Genomic DNA, 27628 nt, shown 5'->3' with positions numbered 1-27628 from the left:
GTGGATGCTCAGTCGTTGAGGATATTCAAGGCTGAGATCGATGGATTTTGGACTCGAGGGAATTAAGGGATATGGGGATCGGGCGGGAAAGTGGAGTTGAGGTCGAAGATCAGCCTTGATCTGATTGAATGGCGGGGCAGGCTCGAGGGGCCGAATGGCCTGCTCCCGCTCCCATTTTCTACGAGTTCCGGTCGGTACGTACACGAACCGGCTCCTTACCTTCAGAAGTCTTTCGCTGCTGCCCGATGTAGTCTCCCATCTTGGAAATAATCTCCGCAAACTGGAAAGAAAGGAAGGAGAAAATAAAAAAAGAAGAAATAATTCCCATTTCTATCTCGCCTTTCACCACCTCAGGACGTCCCAAAGCACTTTACAGCCAATGAAGTATTTCTGAAGTGTGGTCACTGCTGTAATGTAGGAAACGCGGCAGCCAAGTTGTGCACAGCAAGATCCCACAAACAGCAATGAGATAGATCATCGGTTTTTATCGTGATGTTGGTTGAGGGATAAATATTGGCCCCAGGACACCGGGGAGAACTCTCCCCTGCTCTACTTCCAATAGTGGCCGTGGGATCTTTTAACATCCACCCGAGAGGGGCAGACGGGGCCATCAGTTTAACGTCTCATCTGAAAGACGGCACCTCCGACAGTGCAGCACTCCCTCAGGACTGGGACCGGGGAGTGTGGGCCTGGATTATGGGGCTCGAGTCCTAGAGTATATCCATCTCCCTCCGACAGTGCAGCACTCCCTCAGTACTGGGACCGGGGAGTGTGGGCCTGGATTATGGGGCTCAAGTCCTAGAGTATATCCATCTCCCTCCGACAGTGCAGCACTCCCTCAGTACTGGGACCGGGGAGTGTGGGCCTGGATTATGGGGCTCGAGTCCTAGAGTATATCCATCTCCCTCCGACAGTGCAGCACTCCCTCAGTACTGGGACCGGGGAGTGTGGGCCTGGATTATGGGGCTCGAGTCCTAGAGTATATCCATCTCCCTCCGACAGTGCGGCACTCCCTCAGTACTGGGACCGGGGAGTGTGGGCCTGGATTATGGGGCTCGAGTCCGAGAGTATATCCATCTCCCTCCGACAGTGCAGCGCTCCCTCGGTACTGGGATTGGTGTTACCAGCTTCGGCTGGAGGGGTCTTCAGCTATTCACCCTGGTGAGAGCGTCTGGGCGATTGTCGCTTGAGGGGAGCGCGGTGATGAGGGACGCCGCGAGTTTCGAAGTGCTGGAAACAGGATCTTTGGGGACTGACTCCTTCTGCACCTGGGATGGATTCGTGGATAGAATCGGGGAAGCAACTGTGGGGTCTTTCTCGATGGACGAAGTAAGAGGGGCCAAGCGGCCTCCGTCGTCCCGCTGCGATCTTTCCGATACCAGCCCCTCCCACCATAGGGGGGGCTCCCTCATCCCTGCCACCGGATCGGGGTGGGGGGGCCAGGCCCTGGGGCTGAGAGGAGGGCGCCCCCCCAGCCCGTCGAGCAACCGCCCCGGACCCACCAGCTTGCTGTCCCGCAGCTTGGCGATGCTCTTCACTGAGTCGACGTTGAGGTCCAGCTGCATCTCCTCCTCCTCCACCACGTCGAGGGGATCCGCCCCTTCCTCATCGCCGTAGGCCTCGTCCTCCTCCTCCGCAGCCTCCTCCAGGTCGGCCAAGAGCTCGTCGGCGAGAGACATGGTCGATCTGCAGACGGGAAAAGGAACCAGCGGCCATCACCCCCCGCAGCACAGTGAAACGCAGGCAGACAACCGCGTGCTGCCGCCTTCGAGGCGGGAAGGCGTCCCCAAGAGGTCATCGTTTTAAAATAATTGGCCAAAGAGCCAGAGGGGGAGATGAGGAGACATTATTTTACGGAGCGAGTCCCGTTCACCCCTCACCCCCCCCGTATCCTAACTCACACCGAGTCCCGTTCACCCCTCACCCCCCCGTATCCTAACTCACACCGAGTCCCGTTCACCCCTCACACCCCCGTATCCTAACTCACACCGAGTCCCGTTCACCCCTCACCCCCCGTATCCTAACTCACACCGAGTCCCGTTCACCCCTCACCCCCCCGTATCCTAACTCACGACCGAGTCCCGTTCACCCCTCACCCCCCCGTATCCTAACTCACACCGAGTCCCGTTCACCCCTCACCCCCCCGTATCCTAACTCACACCGAGTCCCGTTCACCCCTCACCCCCCGTATCCTAACTCACACCGAGTCCCGTTCACCCCTCACCCCCCCCGTATCCTAACTCACACCGAGTCCCGTTCACCCCTCACCCCCCCGTATCCTAACTCACACCGAGTCCCGTTCACCCCTCACCCCCCGTATCCTAACTCACACCGAGTCCCGTTCACCCCTCACCCCCCCGTATCCTAACTCACACCGAGTCCCGTTCACCCCTCACCCCCCCGTATCCTAACTCACACCGAGTCCCGTTCACCCTCACCCCCCGTATCCTAACTCACACCGAGTCCCGTTCACCCCTCACCCCCCCCGTATCCTAACTCACACCGAGTCCCGTTCACCCCTCACCCCCCCGTATCCTAACTCACACCGAGTCCCGTTCACCCCTCACCCCCCCGTATCCGAACTCACAACGAGTCCCGTTCACACCCTCACCCCCCCCGTATCCTAACTCACACCGAGTCCCGTTCACCCCTCACCCCCCCGTATCCTAACTCACACCGAGTCCCGTTCACCCCTCACCCCCCGTATCCTAACTCACACCGAGTCCCGTTCACCCCTCACCCCCCCGTATCCTAACTCACACCGAGTCCTGTTCACCCCTCACCCCCCCGTATCCTAACTCACACCGAGTCCCGTTCACCCCCTCACCCGCCCGTATCCTAACTCACACCGAGTCCCGTTCACCCCTCACCCCCCCGTATCCTAACTCACACCGAGTCCCGTTCACCCCTCACCCCCCCGTATCCTAACTCACACCGAGTCCCGTTCACCCCTCACCCCCCCGTATCCTAACTCACACCGAGTCCCGTTCACCCCTCACCCCCCCGTATCCTAACTCACACCCAGTCCCGTTCACCCCTCACCCCCCGTATCCTAACTCACACCGAGTCCCCGTTCACCCCTCACCCCCCCGTATCCTAACTCACACCGAGTCCCGTTCACCCCTCACCCCCCCCCGTATCCTAACTCACACCGAGTCCCGTTCACCCCTCACCCCCCCGTATCCTAACTCACACCGAGTCCCGTTCACCCCTCACCCCCCCCGTATCCTAACTCACACCGAGTCCCGTTCACCCCTCACCCCCCCGTATCCTAACTCACACCGAGTCCCGTTCAACCCTCACCCCCCCGTATCCTAACTCACACCGAGTCCCGTTCACCCCTCACCCCCCCGTATCCTAACTCACACCGAGTCCCGTTCACCCCTCACCCCCCCGTATCCTAACTCACACCGAGTCTCGTTCACCCCTCACCCCCCCCGTATCCTAACTCACACCGAGTCCGTTCACCCCTCACCCCCCCGTATCCTAACTCACACCGAGTCCCGTTCACCCCTCACCCCCCCGTATCCTAACTCACACCGAGTCCCGTTCACCCCTCACCCCCCCGTATCCTAACTCACACCGAGTCCCGTTCACCCCTCACCCCCCCGTATCCTAACTCACACCGAGTCCCGTTCACCCCTCACCCCCCCGTATCCTAACTCACACCGAGTCCCGTTCACCCCTCACCCCCCGTATCCTAACTCACACCGAGTCCCGTTCACCCCTCACCCCCCGGTATCCTAACTCACACCGAGTCCCGTTCACCCCTCACCCCCCGTATCCTAACTCACACCGAGTCCCGTTCACCCCTCACCCCCCGTATCCTAACTCACACCGAGTCCCGTTCACCCCCTCACCCCCCGTATCCTAACTCACACCGAGTCCCGTTCACCCCCCCCCGTATCCTAACTCACACCGAGTCCCGTTCACCCCTCACCCCCCCCCGTATCCTAACTCACACCGAGTCCCGTTCACCCCCCCCCCCGTATCCTAACTCACACCGAGTCCCGTTCACCCCTCACCCCCCCGTATCCTAACTCACACCGAGTCCCGTTCACCCCTCACCCCCCCGTATCCTAACTCACACCGAGTCCCGTTCACCCCTCACCCCCCCGTATCCTAACTCACACCGAGTCCCGTTCACCCCTCACCCCCCGTATCCTAACTCACACCGAGTCCCGTTCACCCCTCACCCCCCGTATCCTAACTCACACCGAGTCCCGTTCACCCCTCACCCCCCCGTATCCTAACTCACACCGAGTCCCGTTCACCCCTCACCCCCCCGTATCCTAACTCACACCGAGTCCCGTTCACCCCTCACCCCTCACCCCCCGTATCCTAACTCACACCGAGTCCCGTTCACCCCTCACCCCCCCGTATCCTAACTCACACCGAGTCCCGTTCACCCCTCACCCCTCACCCCCCCGTATCCTAACTCACACCGAGTCCCGTTCACCCCTCACCCCCCGTATCCTAACTCACACCGAGTCCCGTTCACCCTCACCCCCCCGTATCCTAACTCACACCGAGTCCCGTTCACCCCTCACCCCCCGTATCCTAACTCACACCGAGTCCCGTTCACCCCTCACCCCCCGTATCCTAACTCACACCGAGTCCCGTTCACCCCTCACCGCCCCCCGTATCCTAACTCACACCGAGTCCCGTTCACCCCTCACCCCCCGTATCCTAACTCACACCGAGTCCCGTTCACCCCTCACCCCCCGTATCCTAACTCACACCGAGTCCCGTTCACCCCCTCACCCCCCCGTATCCTAACTCACACCGAGTCCCGTTCACCCCTCACCCCCCCGTATCCTAACTCACACCGAGTCCTGTTCACCCCTCACCCCCCCGTATCCTAACTCACACCGAGTCCCGTTCACCCCTCACCCCCCGTATCCTAACTCACACCGAGTCCCGTTCACCCCTCACCCCCCGTATCCTAACTCACACCGAGTCCCGTTCACCCCTCACCCCCCGTATCCTAACTCACACCGAGTCCCGTTCACCCCTCACCCCCCCGTATCCTAACTCACACCGAGTCCCGTTCACCCTCACCCCCCGTATCCTAACTCACACCGAGTCCCGTTCACCCCTCACCCCCCCCGTATCCTAACTCACACCGAGTCCCGTTCACCCCTCACCCCCCCGTATCCGAACTCACACCGAGTCCCGTTCACCCCTCACCCCCCCGTATCCTAACTCACACCGAGTCCCGTTCACCCCTCACCCCCCCGTATCCTAACTCACACCGAGTCCCGTTCACCCCTCACCCCCCGTATCCTAACTCACACCGAGTCCCGTTCACCCCTCACCCCCCCGTATCCTAACTCACACCGAGTCCCGTTCACCCCTCACCCCCCCGTATCCTAACTCACACCGAGTCCCGTTCACCCCTCACCCCCCGTATCCTAACTCACACCGAGTCCCGTTCACCCCTCACCCCCCGTATCCTAACTCACACCGAGTCCCGTTCACCCCTCACCCCCCCCGTATCCTAACTCACAACGAGTCCCGTTCACCCCCTCACCCCCCGTATCCTAACTCACACCGAGTCCCGTTCACCCCTCACCCCCCCGTATCCTAACTCACACCGAGTCCCGTTCACCCCTCACCCCCCCGTATCTAACTCACACCGAGTCCCGTTCACCCCTCACCCCCCGTATCCTAACTCACACCGAGTCCCGTTCACCCCTCACCCCCCCGTATCCTAACTCACACCGAGTCCCGTTCACCCCTCACCCCCCCGTATCCTAACTCACACCGAGTCCCGTTCACCCCTCACCCCCCCGTATCCTAACTCACACCGAGTCCCGTTCACCCCTCACCCCCCCCGTATCCGAACTCACACCGAGTCCCGTTCACCCCTCACCCCCCCGTATCCTAACTCACACCGAGTCCCGTTCACCCCCTCACCCCCCGTATCCTAACTCACACCGAGTCCCGTTCACCCCTCACCCCCCCGTATCCTAACTCACACCGAGTCCCGTTCACCCCTCACCCCCCCGTATCCTAACTCACACCGAGTCCCGTTCACCCCCTCACCCCCCGTATCCTAACTCACACCGAGTCCCGTTCACCCCTCACCCCCCGTATCCTAACTCACACCGAGTCCCGTTCACCCCTCACCCCCCGTATCCTAACTCACACCGAGTCCCGTTCACCCCTCACCCCCCCGTATCCTAACTCACAACGAGTCCCGTTCACCCCTCACCCCCCGTATCCGAACTCACACACCGAGTCCCGTTCACACCCCTCACCCCCCGTATCCTAACTCACACCGAGTCCCCTTCACCCCTCACCCCCCGTATCCTAACTCACACCGAGTCCCGTTCACACCCTCACCCCCCCCCGTATCCTAACTCACACCGAGTCCCGTTCACACCCTCACCCCCCCCGTATCCTAACTCACACCGAGTCCCGTTCACCCCTCACCCCCCCCGTATCCTAACTCACACCGAGTCCCGTTCACCCCTCACCCCCCCGTATCCTAACTCACACCGAGTCCCGTTCACCCCTCACCCCCCGTATCCTAACTCACACCGAGTCCCGTTCACCCCTCACACCCCCCCCGTATCCTAACTCACACCGAGTCCCGTTCACCCCTCACCCCCCCCGTATCCTAACTCACACCGAGTCCCGTTCACCCCTCACCCCCCCCGTATCCTAACTCACACCGAGTCCCGTTCACACCCTCACCCCCCCGTATCCTAACTCACACCGAGTCCCGTTCACCCCTCACCCCCCCCCGTATCCTAACTCACACCGAGTCCCGTTCACCCCTCACCCCCCGTATCCTAACTCACACCGAGTCCCGTTCACGACCCTCACCCCCCCCCCGTATCCTAACTCACACCGAGTCCGTTCACCCCTCACCCCCCGTATCCTAACTCACACCGAGTCCCGTTCACCCCTCACCCTGTGCTCTCTGGACCTACGCTGGCTCCCAGTCCGGGAACACCTCGATTTTAAAATTCTCATCCTCTTGTTCAAATCCCTCCATGACCATCACCCCCCTCCTATCTCTGTGACCTCCTCCAGCCCCTACGACTCTCCGAGATCTCTGCTCTCCTCCAATTCTTGCCTCTTGTCCATCCCCCGATTTTAATCGCTCCACCATTGGCGGCCGTGCCTTCAGCTGCCTGGGCCCTGAGCTCTGGAATTCCCTCCCTAAACCTCTCCCCCACTCAGACGCTCCTTAAAACCTCCCTCTTTGACCGAGCTTTTGGTCACCTGTCCCAATATCTCCTCACGTGGGGCTCGGTGTTAAATTCTGTTTGATAATCGCTCCTGTGAAGCTCCCTGGGACGTTTTACTACGTTAAAGGGGCTGCATGGATGGGGGTTGCTGTTGTAATTATGCCATAGAACGTACAGCACAGAAAGAGGCCATTCGGCCCAACAGGTCTATCCCGGTGTTTATGCTCCACACGAGCCTCCTCCCTCCCTACTCCATCTCACCCTATCCTTCCATTCCTTTCTCCCTCATGTGTTTATCCAGCTTCCCCTTAAATCCATCTACACTATTCGCCTCAACTACTCCTTGTGGGAGCGAGTTCCACATTCTCACCACTCTCTGGGGAAAGCAGCTTCTCCTGAATTCCCGATTGGATTTATTAGTGACTGTCTTATATTGGTGGCCCCCTAGACCGACACGAGGCACGGAAAAGGCCCAGTAGTGGAGAGTTTTGGGAACCAGAGGAATTGATGAGATGGTAAGGACAGAGGTCCATCTCGTGAGCCTTCCACCATCTTGGGAGTCGCAGAAGACGGCAGCGATGGGCTCGTTGGCTGTTCATAGCAGGTACAGCACAGGAGGAGGCCGTTCTGCCCATCCTGCCTGTGCCGGCTCTTTGAAAGATCTATCCAATTAGTCCCACTCCCTCTTTCCCCCGTAACCCTGTGAATTTTTCCCCTTCGAGTATTTCTCCGATTCCCCTTTTGAAAGTTATTATTGAATCTGCTCCCTCCGCCCTTTCAGGCAGTGAATTCCAGATCATCACAACTCGCTGTGTAAAATAATGTCTCCCCATCTCCCCCTCTGGCTCTTTTCCCGATCACCTTAAATCCGTGTCCTCTGGTTCCCGACCCTCCTGACACTGGAATCAGTTTCTCCTTATTTACTCCATCAAAAACCCTTCATGATTTTGAACCCCTCGATCAAATCTCCCCTTAACCTTCTCTGGTCTAAAGGGAACAATCCCAGCTCCTCCAGTCTCTCCACATAACTGAAGTCCCTCATCCCTGGTCAATCTCCCCTGAACCTTCTCTGGTCTAAAGGAGAACAATCCCAGCTCCTCCAGTCTCTCCACATAACTGAAGTCCCCCATCCCTGGTCCCACACCGGTCAATCTCCCCTTAACCTTCTCTGGTCTAAAGGGAACAATCCCAGCTCCTCCAGTCTCTCCACATAACTGAAGTCCCCCATCCCTGGTCCCACACTGGTCAATCTCCCCTTAACCTTCTCTGGTCTAAAGGAGAACAATCCCAGCTCCTCCAGTCTCTCCACATAACTGAAGTCCCCCATCCCTGGTCCCACACTGGTCAATCTCCCCTTAACCTTCTCTGGTCTAAAGGAGAACAATCCCAGCTCCTCCAGTCTCTCCACATAACTGAAGTCCCCCATCCCTGGTCCCACACTGGTCAATCTCCCCTTAACCTTCTCTGGTCTAAAGGAGAACAATCCCAGCTCCTCCAGTCTCTCCACATAACTGAAGTCCCCCATCCCTGGTCCCACACTGGTCAATCTCCCCTTAACCTTCTCTGGTCTAAAGGAGAACAATCCCAGCTCCTCCAGTCTCTCCACATAACTGAAGTCCCCCATCCCTGGTCCCACACTGGTCAATCTCCCCTTAACCTTCTCTGGTCTAAAGGAGAACAATCCCAGCTCCTCCAGTCTCTCCACATAACTGAAGTCCCCCATCCCTGGTCCCACACTGGTCAATCTCCCCTTAACCTTCTCTGGTCTAAAGGAGAACAATCCCAGCTCCTCCAGTCTCTCCACATAACTGAAGTCCCCCATCCCTGGTCCAATTCTGGTCAATCTCCCCTTAACCTCTCCTGTTCCAAGGAGGATGACGCCAGATTCTCCAGGTAACTGAAGTCCCTCATCCCTGGAACCATTCTAGTCAATCTCTTCTGCATCCTCTCTAAGGTCTTCACATCTTGCCTAAAAAAGTGCGGTGCCCATAATTGGACCAGATACTCCAGTTGTGGCCGAACCAGTGTTTTATAAAAGGTTCATCGTGACTTCCTTGCTCTTGTACTCTATGCCGCTATTAACAAAGCCCGGGACCCCGTATGCTTTTATAAAACTTGTCCTGCCACCTTCAAAAGCTTTGTGTACGTAGCTCCCCCAAGTCTCTCTGTACCTGCGCCCCCTTTTAAAATTGGACAAGATGTCAGGAGTGGGACACACACCGTAAACATATCAAAATACACTTAAATGGGCTCAACACAACAACCAAAAAAGATTTGCCTGTACAGCCAAGAATTATATAAATCAGGACGGAGAGGGGGAAAAGATTCAAAGCAACGACGGGAATCGGAGAATCTGGACGTGAAACGGAAATCTGAAGGATAGAACATGAAGCAGAAAAGGAAGAAGAGAAAACGGAATTGGAAATGAAACAAACAGAATTAAATTGAAGAACAAAAGTCGAACAGAAATAAACAAAATCAAAAACAAATATTTAGAACATTTGAAAGGAATGAAATACAAAAATGTATTGAACAGAACTGAAGGGGGAAATATAGAAAAATCAGGCAGGAGAAAAAACAAAATTAAGAGAGAGAAAAAAGAAAGAAAATTAAGAGGGATAAACAGAAAACAGAACAGAAAAACAAAGATCAGAGAATAGAGAACATTTCGAGAAAACAGGCAACAAAAAGAGAGAAAATTAAAGAATAAAAAATACGACCGGGGGGGCGAAGGGAGAGTGACCCCCAGAGCGAAGGGAGAGTGACCCCCAGAGCGAAGGGAGAGTGACCCCCAGAGCGAAGGGAGAGTGACCCCCAGAGCGAAGGGAGAGTGACCCCCAGAGCGAAGGGAGAGTGACCCCCAGAGCGAAGGGAGAGTGACCCCCAGAGCGAAGGGAGAGTAATTAGAGAGTGAAGGGAGAGTAATTAGAGAGTGAAGGGAGAGTAATTAGAGAGTGAAGGGAGAGTGACCCCCAGAGCGAAGGGAGAGTGACCCCCAGAGCGAAGGGAGAGTGACCCCCAGAGCGAAGGGAGAGTGACCCCCAGAGCGAAGGGAGAGTGACCCCCAGAGCGAAGGGAGAGTGACCCCCAGAGCGAAGGGAGAGTAATTAGAGAGTGAAGGGAGAGTAATTAGAGAGTGAAGGGAGAGTAATTAGAGAGTGAAGGGAGAGTAACAGCAGAGTGAATGGCGCCACCCGGGGTCAATGACCGGGAGAAGCGAACCTCACCAACCGCCGCCAGATTCAAACTCACCCAACGTTCCAAACCCAACCGTCGCCAACCGACAGTCACGCAGGCGCAGGGGTCGTCGCCTGTTTAATGACGTACTTGCTTAAAATGGTCAATGACGCTAATTTCTTTTAATGGTGCGACGGCGCCGAACGCCTCCTTTCTCTCGGGGAAAGCCGATGGCAGCCGTCGATGCCAAAAATTAATGGTTTTTATTAAATGTTTTTCAGGTTTCTCCTCGTCCCCCCCCCAATCTCGCCAACGCGTCACCCAGGCGACGCAGATTCAGGCCCACTGATTGGTGGAGAGGGCCATCAATCAAGGCAGAAGCATCCACCCGCCCCCTTCCTCCGCCGTCTCTTTTCATTGGTCACCTGGAGGGGTGACGCCGGTTCTGATTGGTTGTGCTCGCCGTCAATCAAGGCAACAGCGCCCACCCTCCGCCCCGCCAAACGCCGACGTCAGCTCTCATTGGCTACTTGTGTGGTGACCTACATTGTGATTGGGTAAGCAGCCGTCAATCAACGCAAGAGAACACGCCCCTTTCACCGTCCCGCCGCCGTCACTGCTCACCGAACCCACGTGCGCTGCCTAAAGTTCTGATTGGCTCAACTGGCCGTCAATCAAGGCACCGGCGCCCCGCCGCTTCCCCGCACCCCTCGCATCGCACCCACGAGGGGGGGGGGAGACGAACCTCCTGATTGGTCAAAGCAGCCGTCAATCAACGACCCAGCACCCGCCCCCTCCTCCCATCCCCGCCGCCGCCCTCTAACCGGCCCACGTGGGGGCAGCCGCGCACCTTCTGACTGGCTCAGCCGGCTGTCAATCAAGCCACCAGCTGTCAATCATCCCCCCCCCCCCCCCCCGTTCACGCCCCGCCCCCCCCTCCTTCCCTCAGCAACACTTCCGGGTTTGGGAGCCCAGTTAAAGGCAAGGTGGCATTGTGGGATTCAACCTCTGACCTACTGCTTGGCCAAGGCTTCAATTAGTGGGTTAAAGTCACTTTTCCTGCTCCCCCAAAACCCTTTCTCGAGCACTTAGATTTAAAGAGAAGATTTTAAATCCGGAATTCCCCCCCAACCCAACCCAAACGTTGACCTTGACGCCACCAACGAAAGACGCCAACTCAGTCAAAATGGCCGCCGGTCCCTGAGGTTTCCCGCCTTCCCATTGGACGGCCAAGAGGGCGGCACTCAACCCCACGTTGGCGCTCAATCCTACGGGCCCAACCGCGTCGTAGCCGGGGGGGGGGGGGGAGAAGACGGTGGAGTCGACCGAGTTTGGAAAAATAGAGAAGGACGTTCTCGATAACGCCTTCTTTCCCGCCCGTTTTCGCCCCGACCGCCGACCGCCGACCGCCAGCCGCCGCGGCGCCAAGATGGCCGTGGTGGGCTTCGACGACTTCTCCGCCCCCTGCTCCGACCTGGTCCTGCCGCCCCTCTTCGGGGGCAACATCCTGGAAAGCGAGCTGGAGCAGGAGGTGGAGTTCACGGACTCGGGGCTCCACGACGAGCACGGCGGGGGGGAGGAGGAGGAGGAGGAGGCCGCCTTGGAGCTGCAGAGGGAGACTTACCGGAAGAAGTACCACGCCCTGCAGCGGAGGTGCAAGGAGATAGAGACGGCAAGTTGGCGCCGTGCAAGGGGGACGGGAGTGGGGGGGGAACCAGTGGGTGTCGTATATTTGGATTTTCAAAAGGCATTCGATAAGGTGCCACATAAAAGGTTGTTACACAAGATAAGGGCTCATGGGGTTGTGAGTAATATATCAGCATGGATAGAGGATTGGTTAATGGTCAGAAAACAGAGAGTGGGGATAAACGGGTCATTCTCAGGTTGGCAGGCTGTAACTAGTGGGGTACCACAAGGATCAGTGCTCGGGCCTCAGCTATTTACAATCTATATTAATGACGGAGATGAAGGGACCGAGTGTAATGTATCCAAGTTTGCTGACCATACAAAGCTCGGTGGGAAAGTAAGCTGTGAGGAGGACACAAAGAGTCTACAAAGGGATATGGACAGGTTAAGTGAGTGGGCAAGAAGGTGGCAGATGGAGTATAATGTGGGGAAATGTGAGGTTATTCACTTTGGTAGGAAGAAGAGAAAAACAGAACATTTTGTAAATGGTGAGAAACTATTAAATGTTGGTGTTCAGAGGGATTTGGGTGTCCTGGTACATGAAACACAGAAAGTTAACATGCAGGTACAGCAAGGAATTAGGAAAGCAAATGGTATGTTGGCCTTTATTGCAAGGGGGTTGGAGTACAAGAGTAAGGAAGTCTTACTGCAATTGTACAGGGATTTGGTGAGACCTCACCTGGAGTACTGTGTACAGTTTTGGTCTCCTTATCTAAGGAAGGATAGACTTGCCTTCGAGGGGGTGCAACGAAGGTTCACCTGATTGATTCCTGGGATGAGAGGGTTGTCCTGTGAGGAGAGATTGAGTAGAATGGGCCGATACTCTCTGGAGTTCAGAAGAATGAGAGGTGATCTCAATGAAACATATCAGATTCTGAGGGGGGTTCACAGGGTAGATGCTGAGAGGCTGTTTCCCCTGGCTGGAGAGTCTAGAACTAGGGGGCATAGTCTCAGGGTAAGGGGTCGGACATTTAGGACTGAGATGAGGAGGAATTTCTTCACTCAGAGGGTTGTGAATCTTTGGAATTCTCTACCCCAGAGGGCTGTGGATGCTCAGTCGTTGAGTATATTCAAGGCTGAGATCGATAGATTTTTGGACTCGAGGGGAATCCGAGGGATATGGGGATCGGGCGGGAAAGTGGAGTTGAGGTCGAAGATCAGCCAGGATCTGATTGAATGGCGGGGCAGGCTCGAGGGGCCGAATGGCCTACTCCTGCTTCTATTTCTTATGTTGTTATGGCACTGGGTTGGGGGCAGTGGGTCAGACACCAGTACTGAGGGAGTGCTGCACTGTCAGAGGTGCCGTCTTTCGGATGAGACGTTAAACCGAGGGCCCCGTCTGCCCTCTCAGGTGGATGTAAAAGATCCCACGGCCACTATTGGAAGAAGAGCAGGGGAGGGGAGGTCTCCCCGAGGTCCTGGGCCCCAACGTTCCCCTCCCTCAACCCCACAGATCAACTGAGAGTCACCCGCCTCACGGCCGTCTGTGGGATCTTGCTGTGCGTAAAATGGCAGCCTGGTTTGTTAGTGAGGAAGGTGTAGGTGATTTAGTCACGGTGTTCCAAAACTCTCTCCATAACAGTTCTGGTCTCCATATACCTTGGTTAGACCACACTTGGAGCACTGTGCACAGTTCTGGTCTCCATACACCTTGGTTAGACCACACTTGGAGCACTGTGCACAGTTCTGGTCTCAATATACCTCGGTAAGACCACACTTGGAGCACTGTGCACAGTTCTGGTCTCCATATCCCTTGGTTAGACCACACTTGGAGCACTGTGCACAGTTCTGGTCTCCATATACCTTGGTTAGACCACACTTGGAGCACTGTGCACAGTTCTGGTCTCCATATACCTTGGTTAGACCACACTTGGAGCACTGTGCACAGTTCTGGTCTCCATATACCTTGGTTAGACCACACTTGGAGCACTGTACACAGTTCTGGTCTCCATATACCTTGGTTAGACCACACTTGGAGCACTGTGCACAGTTCTGGTCTCCATATACCTTGGTTAGACCACACTTGGAGCACTGGGCACAGTTCTGGTCTCCATATACCTTGGTTAGACCACACTTGGAGCACTGTGCACAGTTCTGGTCTCCATATACCTTGGTTAGACCACACCTGGAGCACTGTGCACAGTTCTGGTCTCCATATACCTTGGTTAGACCACACTTGGAGCACTGTGCACAGTTCTGGTCTCAATATACCTCGGTAAGACCACACTTGGAGCACTGTGCACAGTTCTGGTCTCCATATCCCTTGGTTAGACCACACTTGGAGCACTGTGCACAGTTCTGGTCTCCATATACCTTGGTTAGACCACACTTGGAGCACTGTGCACAGTTCTGGTCTCCATATACCTTGGTTAGACCACACTTGGAGCACTGTGCACAGTTCTGGTCTCCATATACCTTGGTTAGACCACACTTGGAGCACTGTACACAGTTCTGGTCTCCATATACCTTGGTTAGACCACACTTGGAGCACTGTGCACAGTTCTGGTCTCCATATACCTTGGTTAGACCACACTTGGAGCACTGTGCACAGTTCTGGTCTCCATATACCATGGTTAGACCACACTTGGAGCACTGTGCACAGTTCTGGTCTCCATATACCTTGGTTAGACCGCACTTGGAGCACTGTGCACAGTTCTGGTCTCCGTATACCTTGGTTAGACCACACTTGGAGCACTGTGCACAGTTCTGGTCTCCATATACCTTGGTTAGACCACACTTGGAGCACTGTGCACAGTTCTGGTCTCCATATACCTTGGTTAGACCACACTTGGAGCACTGTGCACAGTTCTGGTCTCCATATACCTTGGTTAGACCACACTTGGAGCACTGTACACAGTTCTGGTCTCCATATACCTTGGTTAGACCACACTTGGAGCACTGTGCACAGTTCTGGTCTCCATATACCTTGGTTAGACCACACTTGGAGCACTGTGCACAGTTCTGGTCTCCATATACCATGGTTAGACCACACTTGGAGCACTGTGCACAGTTCTGGTCTCCATATACCTTGGTTAGACCGCACTTGGAGCACTGTGCACAGTTCTGGTCTCCGTATACCTTGGTTAGACCACACTTGGAGCACTGTGCACAGTTCTGGTCTCCATATACCTTGGTTAGACCACACTTGGAGCACTGTGCACAGTTCTGGTCTCCATATACCTTGGTTAGACCACACTTGGAGCACTGTGCACTGACTGATCACACTGGGGTACTTTTCTCTAGAAAAGAGAAGACTGAGGGGTGACCTGATCGGGGTCTTTAAGATTATGAAAGGGTTCGATAGGGTAGACGGAGAGAAGATGTTTCCACTTGCGGGGGGAGACCAGAACTAGGGGGCCATAAATATAAGATGGTCACTAATAAATCCAATCGGGAATTCAGGAGAAACTTCTTTCCCCAGAGAGTGGTGAGAATGTGGAACTCGCTCCCACAAGGAGTAGTTGAGGTGAATAGTGTAGATGGATTTAAGGGGAAGCTGGATAAACACATGAGGGAGAAAGGAATAGAAGGATATGGGGATAGGGTGAGATGGAGGAGGGAGGGAGGAGGCTCGTGTGGAGCATATACACCGGGATAGACCTGTTGGGCCGAATGGCCTGTTTCTGTGCTGTACGTTCGATGTGATGAAGCTTTGAGGGATAGACTTTAAAGAGGGAACTGGTGCCTCCACTCATCATCTTTTCTGATCTGTTTCCAGGTGAACGAGAAGCTCCTGAACAGACTGGATTATGTTGGAAAGGTCACACGAAGACTGAAGAGGGAACGGAGGTAGACTTCCCCAACTGGTCGAGGTGGGAGGTCGAGAGGGGGAAATCAGCCAGGGTTCCTGCTCCCGATCACTGTCCAGTGACCCCTGGGTTAGAGAGAGGGGGAAATCAGCCAGGGTTCCTGCTCCTGATCACTGTCCCAGTGACCCCTGGGTTAGAGAGAGGGGAAATCAGCCAGGGTTCCTGCTCCCGATCACTGTCCAGTGACCCCTGGGTTAGAGAGAGGGGGAAATCAGCCAGGGTTCCTGCTCCTGATCACTGTCCAGTGACCCCTGGGTTAGAGAGAGGGGGAAATCAGCCAGGGTTCCTGCTCCCGATCACTGTCCAGTGACCCCTGGGTTAGAGAGAGAGGAAATCAGCCAGGGTTCCTGCTCCTGATCACCGTCCAGTGACCCCTGGGTTAGAGAGAGGGGGAAATCAGCCAGAGTTCCTGCTCCTGATCACTGTCCAGTGACCCCTGGGTTAGAGAGAGAGGGGCAATCAGCCAGAGTTCCTGCTCCTGATCACTGTCCAGTGACCCCTGGGTTCGAGAGAGGGGGAAATCAGCCAGGGTTCCTGCTCCCGATCACTGTCCAGTGACCCCCTGGGTTAGAGAGAGAGGGAAATCAGCCAGGGTTCCTGCTCCTGATCACTGTCCAGTGACCCCTGGGTTAGAGAGAGGGGGAAATCAGCCAGGGATCCCGCTCTAGATGCTATGACAGAATAACTTCATGCAGGTGTGAATCGTATAACCTAACCCAACTCCTGACTTGAGCCCCATAATCCAGGCCCACACTCCCCGGTCCCAGTACTGAGGGAGTGCTGCACTGTCGGAGGGAGATGGATATACTCTAGGACTTGAGCCCATAATCCAGGCCCACACTCCCCGGTCCCAGTACTGAGGGAGTGCTGCACTGTCGGAGGGAGATGGATATACTCTAGGACTTGAGCCCATAATCCAGGCCCACACTCCCCGGTCCCAGTACTGAGGGAGTGCTGCACTGTCGGAGGCAGATGGATATACTCTAGGACTTGAGCCCATAATCCAGGCCCACACTCCCCGGTCCCAGTACTGAGGGAGTGCCGCACTGTCGGAGGTAGATGGATATACTCTAGGACTTGAGCCCCATAATCCAGGCCCACACTCCCCGGTGCCAGTACTGAGGGAGTGCTGCACTGTCGGAGGGAGATGGATATACTCTAGGACTTGAGCCCCATAATCCAGGCCCACACTCCCCGGTCCCAGTACTGAGGGAGTGCTGCACTGTCGGAGGGAGATGGATATACTCTAGGACCTGAGCCCATAATCCAGGCCCACACTCCCCGGTCCCAGTACTGAGGGAGTGCTGCACTGTCGGAGGGAGATGGATATACTCTGGGACTTGAGCCCCATAATCCAGGCCCACACTCCCCGGTCCCAGTACTGAGGGAGTGCTGCACTGTCGGAGGGAGATGGATATACTCTAGGACCTGAGCCCATAATCCAGGCCCACACTCCCCGGTCCCAGTACTGAGGGAGTGCTGCACTGTCGGAGGGAGATGGATATACTCTAGGACCTGAGCCCATAATCCAGGCCCACACTCCCCGGTCCCAGTACTGAGGGAGTGCTGTACCGCAGTGTACTCGGCCTGTGGTGTGAGGTTTGTCTGAATGGTAATTTTTTTCCCTCTCTGGTTGTTAGATTCTTGATGAAGACTTTGGATTCTCACGGAGACGGCTACAGAACTGCCCAGCTCACGATTCTCCTCGAGGTAAGAGGCTTCCCTCGATCGCTGCCTCCAGCCATGACACACCAGCGATATACATAGTGACCCCTGAATACCACGCCCAGTCCTCGTCAGGTGGCGAGTTACACATTCTCGCCACTCTCTGGGGAAAGAAGTTTCTCCTGAATTCCCGATTGGATTTATTAGTGACTCTCTTATATTTATGGCCCCCTAGTTCTGGTCTCCCCCACAAGTGGAAACATCTTCTCTCCGTCTACCCTGTCGAACCCTTTCATAATCTTAAAGACCTCGATCAGGTCACCCCTCAGTCTTCTCTTTTCTAGAGAAAAGACCCCCAGCCTGTTCAGCCTTTCCTGATAGTTATAACCTCTCAGTTCTGGTAACATCCTTGTGAATCTTTTTTGCACCTTCTCCAGTGCCTCTATATCCTTTTTATAATATGGAGACCAGAACTGTGCACAGTGCTCCAAGTGTGGTCTAACCAAGGTATATGGAGACCAGAACTGTGCACAGCGCTCCAAGTGTGGTCTAACCAAGGTATATGGAGACCAGAACTGTGCCCAGTGCTCCAAGTGTGGTCTAACCAAGGTATATGGAGACCAGAACTGTGCACAGTGCTCCAAGTGTGGTCTAACCAAGGTATACGGAGACCAGAACTGTGCACAGTGCTCCAAGTGTGGTCTAACCAAGGTATATGGAGACTAGAACTGTGCACAGTGCTCCAAGTGTGGTCTAACCAAGGTATATGGAGACCAGAACTGTGCACAGTGCTCCAAGTGTGGTCTAACCAAGGTATATGGAGACCAGAACTGTGCACAGTGCTCCAAGTGTGATTTAACCAAGGTATATGGAGACCAGAACTGTGCACAGTGCTCCAAGTGTGATCTAACCAAGGTATATGGAGACCAGAACTGTGCACAGTGCTCCAAGTGTGGTCTAACCAAGGGATATGGAGACCAGAACTGTGCACAGTGCTCCAAGTGTGGTCTCACCAAGGTTCTATGCAAGTTTAACATAACTTCCCTGCTTTTCAAATCTATCCCTCCAGAAACGAACCCCATTGCTTGATTTGCCTTTTTATGGCCTTATTAACCTGCGTCGTTACTTTTAGTGATTTGTGTATCTGTACCCCCAGATCCCTCTGCTCCTCTACCCCAGGATAGATACTGAGAGGCTGTTTCCCCTGGCTGGAGAGTCTAGAACTAGGGGGCATAGTCTCAGGATAAGGGGTCGGACATTCAAGACTGAGATGAGGAGGAATTTCTTCACTCAGAGGGTTGTGAATCTTTGGAATTCTCTACCCCAGAGGGCTGTGGATGCTCAGTCGTTGAGTATATTCAAGGCTGAGATCGATAGATTTTTGGACTCGAGGGGAATCAAGGGATATGGGGATCGGGCGGGAAAGTGGAGTTGAGGTTGAAGATCAGCCATGATCTGATTGAATAGCGGAGCAGGCTCGAGGGGCCGAATGGCCTACTCCTGCTCCTATTTCTTAGGTTATCAATCTTATCTGTTTCAAAGAGAATTTTCAACCTCTCATTCTTCTGAACTCCAGAGAGTATCGGCCCATTCTACTCAATCTCTCCTCATAGGACAACCCTCTCATCCCAGGAATCAATCTAGTGAACCTTTGTTGCACCCCCTCTAAGGCAAGTATATCCTTCCTTAGATAAGGAGACCAAAACTGTACACAGTACTCCAGGTGAGGTCTCACCAAATCCCTGTACAATTGTAGTAAGACTTCCTTACTCTTGTACTCCAACCCCCTTGCAATAAAGGCCAACATACCATTTGCTTTCCTAATTACTTGCTGTACCTGGATGTTAACTTTTTGTGATTGATGTAGAAGGACACCCATATCCCTCTGAACACCAACATTTAATAGTTTCTCAAACACATTTACAAACGTCGTAATGGGCAGTGATTTGTTGGCAGGACGAGAGCAGCCACGGAACAGACCCACAGTCGAACGCCAATGCCCAGGGCGGCCAGCCAGAGGGAGAGGACCCTCGGGACCCCAAGGGGTCACAGGGGTCGGTCAGCCCCCCGCCGGGAGAGGGGGTCAGCGTCGAGAGGAAGAGGAAGAGGGCCAAGGAGGAGCGAGAGCCCCCGCAAACGTCCAAAAGGCATCCCAGTCCCTTCTACATCCTGGGACAGGACCAGATCAAACAGGTAGAGCATCCTGGGTGTGTGAACGGGGGTCGAGTTGCAGGGGTCAGACACTGACCTTTCACCCTCTGGGATCTGCGGTCAATGCCAGCCCCAGGTTTGGTCCATTTGGATTGTGTATAATTGGAATAAATGGGAAGGGGTTTGGATCATTGGGATTGTGTTCACTGGGAGTGAATGGGAAGGGGTTTGGTCCATTTGGGATTGTGTACAGTGGGAGTGAATGGGAATGGGTTTTGTCCATTGGGATTGTGTACAGTGGGAGTGAATGGGAAGGGGTTTGGTTCATTGGGATTGTGTACAGTGGGAGTGAATGGGAAGGGGTTTGGTCCATTGGGATTGTGTACAGTGGGAGTGAATGGGAAGGGGTTTGGTCCATTGGGATTGTGTACAGTGGGAGTGAATGGGAAGGGGTTTGGTCCATTGGGATTGTGTACAGTGGGAGTGAATGGGAATGGGTTTTGTCCATTGGGATTGTGTACAGTGGGAGTGAATGGGAAGGGATTTTGTCCATTGGGATTGTGTACAGTGGGAGTGAATGGGAAGGGGTTTGGTCCATTGGGATTGTGTACAGTGGGAGTGAGTGGGACGGGGTTTGGTCCATTGGGATTGTGTACAGTGGGAGTGAACGGGAAGGGGTTTGGTCCATTGGGATTGTGCACAGTGGGTGTGAATGGGAAGGGGTTTGGTCCATTTGGGATTGTGTACAGTGGGAGTGAACGGGAAGGGGTTTGGTCCATTGGGATTGTGTACAGTGGGAGTGAATGGGAAGGGGTTTGGTCCATTAGGATTGTGTACAGTGGGAGTGAATGGGAAGGGGTTTGGTCCATTGGGATTGTGTACAGTGGGAGTGAATGGGAAGGGGTTTGGTCCATTGGGATTGTGTACAGTGGGAGTGAATGGGAAGCGGTTTGGTCCATTGGGATTGTGTACAGTGGGAGTGAATGGGAAGGGGTTTGGTCCATTGGGATTGTGTACAGTGGGAGTGAACGGGAAGGGGTTTGGTCCATTGGGATTGTGTACAGTGGGAGTGAATGGGAAGGGGTTTGGTCCATTAGGATTGTGTACAGTGGGAGTGAATGGGAAGGGGTTTGGTCCATTCGGATTGTGTACAGTGGGAGTGAACGGGAAGGGGTTTGGTCCATTGGGATTGTGTACAGTGGGAGTGAATGGGAAGGGGTTTGGTCCATTGGGATTGTGTACAGTGGGAGTGAATGGGAAGGGGTTTGGTCCATTGGGATTGTGTACAGTGGGAGTGAATGGGAAGGGGTTTGGTCCATTGGGATTGTGTACAGTGGGAGTGAATGGGAAGGGGTTTGGTCCATTGGGATTGTGTACAGTGGGAGTGAGTGGGAAGGGGTTTGGTCCATTGGGATTGTGTACAGTGGGAGTGAATGGGAAGGGGTTTGGTCCATTGGGATTGTGTACAGTGGGAGTGAATGGGAAGGGGTTTGGTCCATTGGGATTGTGTACAGTGGGAGTGAGTGGGAAGGGGTTTGGTCCATTGGGATTGTGTACAGTGGGAGTGAATGGGAAGGGGTTTGGTCCATTGGGATTGTGTACAGTGGGAGTGAATGGGAAGGGGTTTGGTCCATTGGGATTGTGTACAGTGGGAGTGAGTGGGAAGGGGTTTGGTCCATTGGGATTGTGTACAGTGGGAGTGAACGGGAAGGGGTTTGGTCCATTGGGATTGTGTACAGTGGGAGTGAGTGGGAAGGGGTTTGGTCCATTGGGATTGTGTACAGTGGGAGTGAATGGGAAGGGGTTTGGTCCATTGGGATTGTGTACAGTGGGAGTGAATGGGAAGGGGTTTGGTCCATTGGGATTGTGTACAGTGGGAGTGAGTGGGAAGGGGTTTGGTCCATTGGGATTGTGTACAGTGGGAGTGAATGGGAAGGGGTTTGGTCCATTGGGATTGTGCACAGTGGGAGTGAATGGGAAGGGGTTTGGTCCATTGGGATTATGTACAGTGGGAGTGAACGGGAAGGGGTTTGGTCCATTGGGATTGTGTACGGTGAGAGTGAGTGGGACAGGGTTTGGTCCATTGGGATTGTGCACAGTGGGAGTGAACGGGAAGGGGTTTGGTCCATTGGGATTGTGTACAGTGGGAGTGAACGGGAAGGGGTTTGGTCCATTGGGATTGTGTACAGTGGGAGTGAACGGGAAGGGGTCGGATCCATTGGGATTGTGTACAATGGGAGTGAATGGGAAGGGGTTTGGTCCATTGGGATTGTGTACAGTGGGAGTGAACGGGAAGGGGTTTGGTCCATTGGGATTGTGTACAGTGGGAGTGAATGGGAAGGGGTTTGGTCCATTCGGATTGTGTACAGTGGGAGTGAACGGGAAGGGGTTTGGTCCATTGGGATTGTGTACAGTGGGAGTGAATGGGAAGGGGTTTGGTCCATTGGGATTGTGTACAGTGGGAGTGAATGGGAAGGGGTTTGGTCCATTGGGATTGTGTACAGTGGGAGTGAATGGGAAGGGGTTTGGTCCATTGGGATTGTGTACAGTGGGAGTGAGTGGGAAGGGGTTTGGTCCATTGGGATTGTGTACAGTGGGAGTGAGTGGGAAGGGGTTTGGTCCATTGGGATTGTGTACAGTGGGAGTGAATGGGAAGGGGTTTGGTCCATTGGGATTGTGTACAGTGGGAGTGAATGGGAAGGGGTTTGGTCCATTGGGATTGTGTACAGTGGGAGTGAACGGGAAGGGGTTTGGTCCATTGGGATTGTGTACAGTGGGAGTGAATGGGAAGGGGTTTGATCCATTGGGATTGTGTACAGTGGGAGTGAATGGGAAGGGGTTTGGTCCATTGGGATTGTGTACAGTGGGAGTGAACGGGAAGGGGTTTGGTCCATTGGGATTGTGTACAGTGGGAGTGAACGGGAAGGGGTTTGGTCCATTGGGATTGTGTACAGTGGGAGTGAACGGGAAGGGGTTTGGTCCATTGGGATTGTGCACAGCTATGAATCACTCTGTGTTCTTCCCTCTCATCATTCCCCTCTCAGGAGTGCAGTGACGAGGAGTCGTCCTCTCGAGATGTGAACGAGCCTCTCTCGCAGGTGTGGAACCCAACCAGTCCCGAGGAGAAGGTGGGGTACAGTCACTACCCCAGCCCAGCCGTGTACCCGGAGTTCGACTGAGGCACGAGCTCCCCCGCCCCAGGGTCCCGCAGGAGAGGAGAGGAGAGGGAGACAGCAGGTGATGTTATATTGGACAGGGGAGAACTCCTTCTTGCTTCAACGCCAAGGGATCTCTGCAGGCTCGTTCCGCTGACGATCGTGTTGGGGGTGTCCCCCCACATCCTGTCCTCGGCCCCAATCTCTGGGAACGTCCATTGGCTTCGTGACACGGCTGTGAACTAACGCAATAAACTTTCGGAACAACCGCAACCAACCCGGCGTCAATCTTCTCTCTTCATTTCGGTTCCCTCCGAAAGCGGGTGAAACCGCTTCCTGTTGGGGGTCCGGAGGGGAGGAGGTGTGGGCGGGGGGCCAGCGGGAGGGGTCCCACAGGCACCGTCCACTCTCCACTCCCTCCCCAAGGACATTTGACCTCCAGACTCCACTATTCCAACGCTCTCCTGGCCTCCCAACTTCCACCCCCCCGTAAACACCTGATCATCTAAAATCCCCTAGTCCTGTTCAAATCCCCCCATGGCCCTCGCCCCCCCTCCCTATCTCTGTAACCTCCTCCAGCCCCTACAATTCTCATCCTCCTGTTCAAATCCCTCCATGGCCCTCGCCCCCCCTCCCTATCTCTGTAACCTCCTCCAGCCCCTACAATTCTCATCCTCCTGTTCAAATCCCTCCATGGCCCTCGCCCCCCCTCCCTATCTCTGTAACCTCCTCCAGCCCCTACAATTCTCATCCTCCTGTTCAAATCCCTCCATGGCCCTCGCCCCCCCTCCCTATCTCTGTAACCTCCTCCAGCCCCTACAATTCTCATCCTCCTGTTCAAATCCCTCCATGGCCCTCGCCCCCCCCTCCCTATCTCTGTAACCTCCTCCAGCCCCTACAATTCTCATCCTCCTGTTCAAATCCCTCCATGACCCTCGTCCCCCCTCCCTATCTCTGTAACCTCCTCCAGCCCCTACAATTCTCATCCTCCTGTTCAAATCCCTCCATGGCCCTCGCCCCCCTCCCGATCTCTGTAACCTCCTCCAGCCCCGACAATTCTCATCCTCCTGTTCAAATCCCTCCATGGCCCTCGCCCCCCCTCCCTATCTCTGTAACCTCCTCCAGCCCCTACAATTCTCATCCTCCTGTTCAAATCCCTCCATGACCCTCGCCCCCCCTCCCTATCTCTGTAACCTCCTCCAGCCCCTACAATTCTCATCCACCTGTTCAAATCCCTCCATGACCCTCGCCCCCCCCTCCCTATCTCTGTAACCTCCTCCAGCCCCTACAATTCTCATCCTCCTGTTCAAATCCCTCCATGGCCCTCGCCCCCCTCCCGATCTCTGTAACCTCCTCCAGCCCCGACAATTCTCATCCTCCTGTTCAAATCCCTCCATGGCCCTCGCCCCCCCTCCCTATCTCTGTAACCTCCTCCAGCCCCTACAATTCTCATCCTCCTGTTCAAATCCCTCCATGACCCTCGCCCCCCCTCCCTATCTCTGTAACCTCCTCCAGCCCCTACAATTCTCATCCACCTGTTCAAATCCCTCCATGACCCTCGCCCCCCCCTCCCTATCTCTGTAACCTCCTCCAGCCCCGACAATTCTCATCCTCCTGTTCAAATCCCTCCATGGCCCTCGCCCCCCTCCCTATCTCTGTAACCTCCTCCAGCCCCAACAATCCTCATCCTCCTGTTCAAATCCCTCCATGACCCTCGCCCCCCCTCCCTATCTCTGTAACCTCCTCCAGCCCCGACAATTCTCATCCTCCTGTTCAAATCCCTCCATGACCCTCGCACCCCCTCCCTATCTCCGTAACCTCCTCCAGCCCCTACAATTCTCATCCTCCTGTTCAAATCCCTCCATGGCCCTCGCCCCCCCCTCCCTATCTCTGTAACCTCCTCCAGCCCCTACAATTCTCATCCTCCTGTTCAAATCCCTCCATGACCCTCGTCCCCCCTCCCTATCTCTGTAACCTCCTCCAGCCCCTACAATTCTCATCCTCCTGTTCAAATCCCTCCATGGCCCTCGCCCCCCTCCCGATCTCTGTAACCTCCTCCAGCCCCTACAATTCTCATCCACCTGTTCAAATCCCTCCATGGCCCTCGCCCCCCCTCCCTATCTCTGTAACCTCCTCCAGCCCCTACAATTCTCATCCTCCTGTTCAAATCCCTCCATGACCCTCGCCCCCTCCCTATCTCTGTAACCTCCTCCAGCCTCGACAATTCTCATCCTCCTGTTCAAATCCCTCCATGGCCCTCGCCCCCCTCCCTATCTCTGTAACCTCCTCCAGCCCCGACAATTCTCATCCACCTGTTCAAATCCCTCCATGGCCCTCGCCCCCCCCTCCCTATCTCTGTAACCTCCTCCAGCCCCGACAATTCTCATCCTCCTGTTCAAATCCCTCCATGGCCCTCGCCCCCCCTCCCTATCTCTGTAACCTCCTCCAGCCCCTACAATCCTCATCCTCCTGTTCAAATCCCTCCATGGCCCTCGCCCCCCTCCCTATCTCTGTAACCTCCTCCAGCCCCGACAATTCTCATCCTCCTGTTCAAATCCCTCCATGGCCCTCGCCCCCCCTCCCTATCTCTGTAACCTCCTCCAGCCCCTACAATTCTCATCCTCCTGTTCAAATCCCTCCATGACCCTCGCCCCCCTCCCTATCTCTGTAACCTCCTCCAGCCCCTACAATCCTCATCCTCCTGTTCAAATCCCTCCATGGCCCTCGCCCCCCCTCCCTATCTCTGTAACCTCCTCCAGCCCCTACAATTCTCATCCTCCTGTTCAAATCCCTCCATGACCCTCGCCCCCCTCCCTATCTCTGTAACCTCCTCCAGCCCCTACAATCCTCATCCTCCTGTTCAAATCCCTCCATGGCCCTCGCCCCCCCTCCCTATCTCTGTAACCTCCTCCAGCCCCTACAATTCTCATCCTCCTGTTCAAATCCCTCCATGGCCCTCGCCCCCTCCCTATCTCTGTAACCTCCTCCAGCCCCTACAATCCTCATCCTCCTGTTCAAATCCCTCCATGGCCCTCGCCCTCCTCCCTATCTCTGTAACCTCCTCAAGCCCCTACAATTCTCATCCTCCTGTTCAAATCCCTCCATGGCCCTCGCCCCCTCCCTATCTCTGTAACCTCCTCCAGCCCCTACAATCCTCATCCTCCTGTTCAAATCCCTCCATGGCCCTCGCCCTCCTCCCTATCTCTGTAACCTCCTCCAGCCCCTACAATCCTCATCCTCCTGTTCAAATCCCTCCATGGCCCTCGCCCCCCTCCCTATCTCTGTAACCTCCTCCAGCCCCTACAATTCTCATCCTCCTGTTCAAATCCCTCCATGACCCTCGCCCCCCCTCCCGATCTCTGTAATCTCCTCCAGCCCCTACGACCCTCCGAGATCTCTGCTGTCCTCCAATTCTGGCCTCTTGTCCATCCCCCGATTTTAATCGCTCCACCATTGGCGGCCGTGCCTTCAGCTGCCTGGGCCCTAAGCTCTGGAATTCCCTCCCTAAACCTCTCCCCCTCTCTCTCCTCCTTTAAGATGCTCCTTAAAACCTCCCTCTTTGACCGAGCTTTTGGTCACCTGTCCTAATATCTCCTCACGTGGCTCGGTGTCAATTTTGTCTGATTTACGCCTCTCGGAAGCGCCCTGGGAATTGTTGTTGGAAGGGGCTTCACAATCAAAACCTGATCCTGTTCTCGCCCAGTGCTCCAAGTGTGGTCCAACCAAGGTACATGGAGACCAGAACTGTGCACAATGCTCCAAGTGTGGTCTAACCAAGGTATATGGAGACCAGAACTGTGCACAATGCTCCAAGTGTGGTCTAACCAAGGTATATGGAGACCAGAACTGTGCACAGTGCTCCACGTGTGTTCTAACCAAGGTAAATGGAGACCAGAACTGTGCACAGTGCTCCAAGTGTGGTCTAACCAAGGTAAATGGAGACCAGAACTGTGCACAGTGCTCCAAGTGTGGTCTAACCAAGGTATATGGAGACCAGAACTGTGCACAGTGCTCCAAGTGTGTTCTAACCAAGGTAAATGGAGACCAGAACTGTGCACAGTGCTCCAAGTGTGGTCTAACCAAGGTAAATGGAGACCAGAACTGTGCACAGTGCTCCAAGTGTGTTCTAACCAAGGTATATGGAGACCAGAACTGTGCACAGTGCCCCAAGTGTGGTCTAACCAAGGTATATGGAGACCAGAACTGTGCACAGTGCTCCAAGTGTGATCTAACCAAGGTATATGGAGACCAGAACTGTGCACAGTGCTCCAAGTGCGGTCTAACCAAGGTATATGGAGACCAGAACTGTGCACAGTGCTCCAAGTGCGGTCTAACCAAGGTATATGGAGACCAGAACTGTGCACAGTGCTCCAAGTGCGGTCTAACCAAGGTATATGGAGACCAGAACTGTGCACAGTGCTCCAAGTGCGGTCTAACCAAGGTATATGGAGACCAGAACTGTGCACAGTGCTCCAAGTGTGGTCTAACCAAGGTTCTGTACAAGTTTAACATAATTTTTCTGCTTTTCAATTCTATCCCTCTGGAAATGAGCCCCAGTGCTTGATTTGCCTTTTTATGGTCTTATTACTGTGTGTCGTTACTTTTGGTGATTTGTGTATCTGTCCCCCCAGATCCCTCTGCTCCTCTCCCCCCATTGAGACTCTTATTATCCAATCAATATGAGGCCTCCTAATTCTCCCTACTAAATGAGACGATCGAGAATCAGCACCTCAATGAGGAGGGAAAAGATTTTGAGGTCAAGTAAAATATTAAATGAAGATCA

The 27628-nt window shown here is 54.7% G+C and overlaps 2 protein-coding genes across 2 annotated transcripts; one reads left to right on the top strand and one right to left on the bottom strand.

The window, feature by feature from the left end:
* Positions 1-219: 219 nt before the first annotated feature.
* On the bottom strand, positions 220-10692 carry LOC137308910 (U4/U6 small nuclear ribonucleoprotein Prp31-like; the record flags this gene model as incomplete). Its single annotated transcript, XM_067977357.1, has 3 exons — positions 10455-10692; positions 1503-1686; positions 220-280 (listed from the first exon to the last, which is right to left on the bottom strand). Coding segments are annotated over exons 2-3 (238 nt in total), but the record flags the coding sequence as incomplete, so codon positions are not given.
* A 615-nt stretch (positions 10693-11307) lies between these two features.
* On the top strand, positions 11308-23122 carry tfpt (TCF3 (E2A) fusion partner). Its single transcript, XM_067977358.1, has 5 exons — positions 11308-12051; positions 15784-15854; positions 17515-17584; positions 19496-19732; positions 22735-23122. The coding sequence occupies exons 1-5, from the start codon at positions 11809-11811 to the stop codon at positions 22867-22869; spliced, it is 756 nt and encodes a 251-aa protein (XP_067833459.1). The 5' UTR covers positions 11308-11808; the 3' UTR covers positions 22870-23122.
* The last annotated feature ends 4506 nt before the right edge of the window (positions 23123-27628 follow it).

This window comes from Heptranchias perlo, unplaced genomic scaffold (assembly GCF_035084215.1).
Source record: "Heptranchias perlo isolate sHepPer1 unplaced genomic scaffold, sHepPer1.hap1 HAP1_SCAFFOLD_1433, whole genome shotgun sequence".
Classification (NCBI taxonomy): domain Eukaryota; kingdom Metazoa; phylum Chordata; class Chondrichthyes; order Hexanchiformes; family Hexanchidae; genus Heptranchias; species Heptranchias perlo.
This window is presented reverse-complemented; position numbering and strand designations above follow the sequence as displayed.